General features: G+C 43.3%; 1 protein-coding gene across 5 annotated transcripts in view; it reads right to left on the bottom strand.

Moving 5' to 3' along the window:
* Nucleotides 1-3,196: 3,196 nt before the first annotated feature.
* st8sia7.2 (ST8 alpha-N-acetyl-neuraminide alpha-2,8-sialyltransferase 7.2) overlaps nt 3,197-7,034 on the bottom strand; it is an 84,767-nt gene continuing 80,929 nt past the window's right edge. The window contains exon 7 of one of the 5 annotated variants that reach the window (XM_056233295.1): nt 3,197-3,867. In XM_056233295.1, coding sequence (XP_056089270.1) covers nt 3,375-3,867 — 493 coding nt within the window. In that variant the 3' untranslated portion in view covers nt 3,197-3,374. The remainder of the gene's footprint in view (nt 3,868-7,034) is intronic. The other 4 variants (XM_056233296.1, XM_056233298.1, XM_056233294.1 and 1 more) reach the window with 4 other exon arrangements.

Genomic DNA, 7,034 nt, shown 5'->3' with positions numbered 1-7,034 from the left:
GTGTCCGTCCATGATCTGGTAACCTCCTCATGCACTTTTAGAAAGAAAGGCACTAGGGCAGGGAGCAGAGAACCAGCACAACCCGCCCCAAGAAACTCGTTTAGTTAAACTCAAAGTGGATTGGTCTCTCAAGCGAGATGCCAATTCGTCGGTTCACTAGACCCGACGTGACGTGGGAGTGACCGACTGAAAGGGAACAAGATTGTTGAATGGTCGCCACAGAGAGAGAGGGACCCAAACAGAGGAGATGTGATTCAGTGTTTATTTTCCTCCAGCTCGCATCTCGCTCCGAAAACAGGCACGCGCTTTCGAGTGGAAGTCTTGTGAAGGACAGTGGAGTTGACAGCAAATTAATTTAGAGCTTGTTACCGGCCAGCATTAATCACTGGCATGTTCGGATTTCTGTCTTCCAAACCGCAGAGAAAACACTCTAGCTGGTCAAGAAAGAAAACAGAGAGAGGATTCCCGCCTAATAGACGTCAGCGATGATGCCGCGCATTTTTCTGCATGTCAAGAAGACTGAGATTTGGAGACGCTCCAGGTCAAATTGTTATGAGTTGGTGGAGAATGCAGGAATGTGTTTGGATGGCGACCAAACCAAAAGAAATATGGGTTTGAAAAACTTTTTGAAAATCATTTTCCAGAAGTGTCATTTTAATTAAAAATGTCATGTGGTGTAACCAAAGAATAACGTATTTTCCATAATCCTTGAATTCATGTTTGTGAACACTTCTTAATCGTTATTTTCTAAAATAAATGTAAATATATAACTCGAAAACACATCAAATACACGCACAAATATTCCACTAACTCCATATATATATGTGTAAAATATATTTATTTACATGACTTTTCCTATGGAAATAAACAAAAATCCCTTATATTTTAACCCTGGGTCAACTAATCCAGATTTAACAAAATTAAAGTCACAATCTGATTACATTCAGATTCACTAATGTCTCACATGCAAATAAAGAACAAAACAATATAAACTGTGACCTGAATGGTTTAGAGGAATAAGACCCCTGAATGAATTCTGCACACCTAAACAATGATACAATAAAAAGTATTTGATCTCATAAAAAAGGTTTCTCACATTAATCATGGATTCGCTATATTTTCCACCCGGAGCAGTATTATTTAGTATAAAAGTCAACACTGATCTCCAAACATACAGTAACAGTCATTCTTCTTGTTTCATGTAATTGCTCTCCTAATGCAGTCAAAGCATCTTCACCATAAATCTCTGCTGATTGTGGTCAATATTTTTATCCATTCTGTGTTTATAGTTTTGAATGATCCATATGAATATTGATTCAAAATTGGGCTGGGTAAAAATATCTATTTCTCATTTTTAATCTCATCGTGTTTTTATGAATGAATATCAATTCTTAAATCCTTAGAATCAATCTTTTAGTCAAGGTCATTTTTAGTTGATGAATGAACAGAAGATTGTAGCGCACCTTCTATCCAATAAATCACAATACGCTTCAAAGCCTACAGATTTCAAAGTCTGTCTATTTTATAATGGAATTTAACAATAAATATCGTTTGAACTGTTTTGATGTGGCGTGACTTATTGCTGTAACGGCTCAGTTGAAGCGGCTCTTGACTAAATTCCATTTCTTCCTTTTTGCTACTAGTTTCTAAATAATCATGACTGAAAATTAGAAGGAATGATAAAAGATATAGGACAACATACTAACGAATCATGTCTCATGTAATCGCTCAAACTGAGAAAGCTTGAGCGCAATTACATTTATCTCAGAAAAGTCATTCAATGACAATAAACTCAGTTAGAGAACTCGAGAGAGGAACATTTTGCACTATATTACACATTCATTATATATATATGTATTTTTATTTTTATGTATATCTGAACAAATCTATCAAGTTTTTATATCAGCCACTTAAATGTCAAAAACCCCTGAATTGGAATAAAAACAATGATAAAATTAGCATTATAACTTTATTATTATAAAACCTTCCTTGTGTGTAATTTAAGTGTTTGTATACAGATGTACCAGCTGACTCCCTGGAATGAATGCCGACCCATTATCTGAAAACCCATTACCAAGTGCTTGAATGGTCCCTCTGATACTGGTCTGTGGCCTATTGGTGTCAATGTTCCTTTCCTAACATTGTTCTTGACACTAATTTTTCACAAAAAATTGACTTTTAATTTAATTTACCTTATTCCCCCCCTTGTGCACTGGTCAAAAACATGCGCATCTGGAATGTGAATATCCAAAAGTGTCGGTGCAACAAGTGGCCTACATTATGATCACATGCCTACGGGGTATTTTTGACTTTTCATACAGTAAGAGGGAGTGATTTCTTTTGAAAGTTAGTTGCCCTTCTTGACACCTGTGTGTTGCTGTAACCGGTTTCATCAAACCCGACTTTCAGTGAAGATTAAAGATGGAAACATACTCTACCTTGTCTGTGGACATCGTTATTTCCAAAGCCGGTGCTGGATAAACAAATAGCGTGCGTGCGACGGTAGGATGCGGTAGGCTAAATTATTTACGACAGCGGTAATGGACAATTCCCCTTCCAACCTGTAGGGGGACCGAAGAGGAAAAGTGCTTTGGTGTTGCTTTAAATTCACATTGTTTTATCTCATTCTATTGAAACAGCCTGCAAGTGCTGAATTACTACTCATACAGGTCACTTTATCTGACTAATTAAAATTGTGGGGTAACGCAGCGCTGTTTTACTTGGTCAAAACAATCATACTATAAATACATTTGAGTATGTTGAAATTTGTTACTCTGTGCCTTCGCTCGGTGGCTGCTATGAGACACTTGTTGCACATTGAAGTAAGCTAAATCGGTACTTGAATATTAATAAAAGCTGGATGACGTGTGTTTCTAAGTGGCATGCAATTAATTAAAAATATATATTGTATGGTGGAGAAAATGCTGTGTTACTAATACTACAAATAAAGCTCTTTCTGATTATGCAGTGTTAGCCACTTTGTACAAACATGGTACTCGCGGTAAATCAATAAAACAAGGGATTCAAACAATAAGACTAACCGTTTTGAGCTATATAACAAATGGTTCATTTTCTGTTGATAAAGCTACCCAAACAGTTGCTCACCTGTCTAATGGAACACATTAAAGCATCTTTTGTGTTTCCATGGTTTCTATTATCGAGGTTAACCCTGATATGATGTTACTGACAGGCGGCGCAATAAGCCATTACACTGGTTAAAATTGAGGATTTCTCTGGATTAAAAAATTCTTGGAAACATTTGCACAAATATATAACATTATTCTAGTGGTTTTGGGATATTTTATACCAACAATCTTACATATTATGTCTTTAACAACCTGGGATAGTCCTCATGCAAACCCTATAATGCCACTCTATAAATTATTTCCTCGATCCGCCTCTGGTGAGGAGCAGGGCTGCAGGTGCAGTGTCAGCGCCCCCTGGCTGTGGAGCTGCAGCAGTCGCACAAACTCTTCCGGCATCTTGTGCATGTGGGTGTTTGGGCGACTTAGGTCGTAATAATGGTACGGAATCGGCTGCTCCTGCAGGTCGGTGCCGAAAGGCCAGAATCCGTAAACGTGAACATGCTCACACAGTTCCAGCGCAGTGCTGATTAAAAGGAATCCAGTGGAGAGGCGCACGACCCGCAGGCCACGCCCCTTCCAGAACCGGTCCAGTGTCCGCAGGTAAGAGGGGCTGAAGAACACCACCGGCTGCTGAGGTCTGATTGGCTGGAGGACTTTGAGCGCTTTGATTGACGCCGATGTGCAGAAGGTGTAGGCGAAGGCAGGAATAATGAGGGAGGCATTTCCGTACACACTGACCCGCTCCACCAACGGATCCGGATTCTTCTGCAGGTTTTTGTATCTACAGAAACACAGTTTTTAATAAACGCTACTGACAGAACACTAGATGAACACATATGTATACACCAGGGAAATATGTCTCTGTTCCCTATTTGTCAGTCACTACTACGTTATGTCGACTGACAAATGAGGTGTCACTTGGGAGCCCCAATCATATCTGAGTTTTATAAAAACGGCCAATGGAATTGGTGACTGGAATTTGCATGCCAAGCCACTCCCTCGTACAAATGGGTATATAAGATGGCGGCCCACATCCACTCATTCAATGATCTCTCTAGACTGGTGAAAAGGGCACATTCAGCGGTGTTTCGCCAGTGCATTGCAGTGCGAAGGATAAGCGCAGAGATTCTCCCAGGTCCTTTCAGTCAAAAAAGAGTCGTTTTTTCCTAAAAGAGCAAATCGGACGACGAGTGTCTTTTTAAAAATGCCTTTCTGTCTGTGCGGTGGACAATCTTGGATCTGCAAGTCTTAAACCGGGCCCTTCACAAGCTCCCTTTCAAGATGCTAATGCAGAAACGCATTCTCATGTGCGTACGTCCTCAAGATTTGTTCGTAGAAACTGACCAGAAGGACGCGTACATTCACGTCTCGATTCTACCTCGACACAGACCGATTCATCAGTTTGCCTTCGAGGGTTGGGCATACTACAGTAGTACAAGGTCCTCCCCTTTGGCCTGTTCCTGTCTCCCTGCGTGTTTACCAAAGTTGTGGAGGCTGCCCTTGCCCAGCAAAGGGAAGTGGGCATTCGCATTTTAAACTATCTGGACTACTGGCTCATTCTAGCTCACTCTCGAGATCTGTTGAGTGAACACAGGGACCTGGTGCTCAGGCACCTCAGCCATCTGGGGCTTCAGGTCAGCTGGGAAAAGATCAAGCTCTCCCCCATGCACAGTATCTTTTTTCTCGGTAAGGAGTTGGCGCTTCTCACCATCGCTCAGTTGGAGTTGAAATGCCTGAATATACATTCAGGGGAAAACAGAGGCTCCACTAAAATATTTTCAGAGGCTCATGGGGCTTATGGCATCCACAGCCTCAGTAGCGCTGCTCAGGTTGATGCATATGAGACCACTACAGCACTGGCTTCACAGCCAAGTCCTGAGATAGGCACTCCATGTTACCATCACACTGATCTGTCTGTTCAGACCGGAGTACCCTTAGAACAAGTGTCCAGGCATGTTGTTGTCACAATGCCTCAAGAACCGGCTGGGGCGCTACATTTAATGGGCACACAGCCTCTGGCTTCTGAACGGGACCTCAATTGCATTGGCATATCAACTGCCTAGAGTTGTTTGCAGTCCTTCTCACCCAGCGCTGGTTTTGGCCGTTGCTTCAGGACAAGCACATGTTGGTCCGGACGGACAACACTGTGATGGTGGCGTATATCAACCATCAAGGTGGTGGACGCTCACGTCACCTGTCACAACTCGCCCGCCATCTCCTCCTCCGGAATTAGCAGTGTCTCATGTTGCTCCGCATCATTTATATTCTGGGCTAGCTCAATCGTGCGTCCGACACGCTCTCATGACAGCTCACACTTCTGGGAGAATACAGACTCCATCCCCAGGTGGTCCAGCTGATCACGAGTCAATTCGGGGATGCACGGGTAGACTGATTTGCATCCCAGGAATAATCCCACTGCCTGCTCTTTTACTCCCTGACCGAGGCACTCCTCGGCACAGACACACAGCTAGCCCTGGAGCCTATGCAAATATGTGTTTCCCCCAGTGAGCCTACTTGCATAGACACTGAAGGACAAGGAGCAGGTCTTGAAGATTCCGCCTTACTGTCTCACGTGATCTTAAGACCCCTGCCTGGATACATGCCCAAAGTTCCCACCACTCTCTTTCGGGACCAGGCAGGTGGTGAACTTGCAAGCGCTGCCCCCGGAGAAAGTAGAGCCCTTGTGTTGCTGTGTCCTGTTCGCGCCCTGTGTGTTAACGTGGAGAAGCTTCAGAAGCTCTGAGCAGCTCTTCGTCTGTTTTAGAGGACAGCAGAAGGGAAAGGCTGTCTCCAAGCAGAGGTTGGGGACAGCAGAAGGGAAAGGCTGTGTCCAAGCAGAGGTTGGGGACAGCAGAAGGGAAAGGCTGTCTCCAAGAAGAGGTTGGCGAACTGGAAAGGGGATGCATTGCTTTGGTGTACCAATTTCAAGGCGTGCCGTGCCCCCTCGGAGTGAATAGGCGTTGGTGCACGGTGCCTCTCTAGCAGACCTTTCCAGAGCTGTGGGCTGGGCGACACCATACACCGTCGCAAAATTCTCCAATCTCAGAGTTGAGCCGGTTTCTTCCTGTGTTTTGACACTCAATGTTGAACAATATTGTTGATCTGACTGTACTGACACTGCTGTATGAGAACCGAACTGAGCTGGACGATGAAAATTTTTTGCAGGACTGCTTTATAAATGAAATGAACTAATTAAAAAATGGATGATCTTTACAATGGAACTGATTCAACACTAAACAGCCAAAATGCATAATTTTGACACTGTAAAGCTGCTTTGAAACAATATGTTTTGTATAAAGTGCTATATAAATAAAGGTGACTTGACTTGTTGGGTACAAACAAGTGATGTGCAGGAAGACTGGCTCTGTGTCTCGCTTCTTCTCGCCTCTAAGGCGGGGATGCGAGCCCCTTTTATGCTCTTAATGCCAGTTCGTCAGCTGGCGAACCATGGATAATTCCTTCGAGCATCCGGCGCCAGGCCCAGTACTTGAGATCCATGCCCATTCGGTCAGCCCCTGTACTGGCCTAGATTCCCCATATATTGTTATTCCCCTTGGTAATCCCATAAGTGTATTCTCTACAGTACAGTTTATGTTGGTAAACCCATGTTTTTCCATGGGTAGATTCTGCTCTGCCCCAGGTCTGCGCTCATAGTCATTTTGTCCTTTCTACGTAGGACCTACCACAGAGTTTTTTCCATATGTAGTACTGCCCTAGGGTCAGTCCATATGTTTATCTCTACCAGTTTCCTCCCGATGGGTAGGATGTGGCCTCCATAGTATCTCTACCCATCTGGACTAGGTATGCTTCCCAAGCGTCAACTGCTCATTGCTAAAAAAAAAAAAAAGTGAAAACCGGGAAGAGAGGAAGCTCTCTTCCCATGAAGTAACATGTCTAAGGAACAGTTTCCCGTTGGTTGGAAAACGATCACTGAGGGCTTACGTGGGG

The sequence above is a fragment of the Rhinichthys klamathensis genome, unplaced genomic scaffold, assembly GCF_029890125.1.
Source record: "Rhinichthys klamathensis goyatoka isolate OS25496 unplaced genomic scaffold, OSU_Roscu_1.1 h1tg000366l_1, whole genome shotgun sequence".
NCBI lineage: Eukaryota > Metazoa > Chordata > Actinopteri > Cypriniformes > Leuciscidae > Rhinichthys > Rhinichthys klamathensis.
The sequence above is the reverse complement of the archived record's forward strand: the minus strand, read 5'-3'. Positions and strand labels throughout refer to the sequence as shown.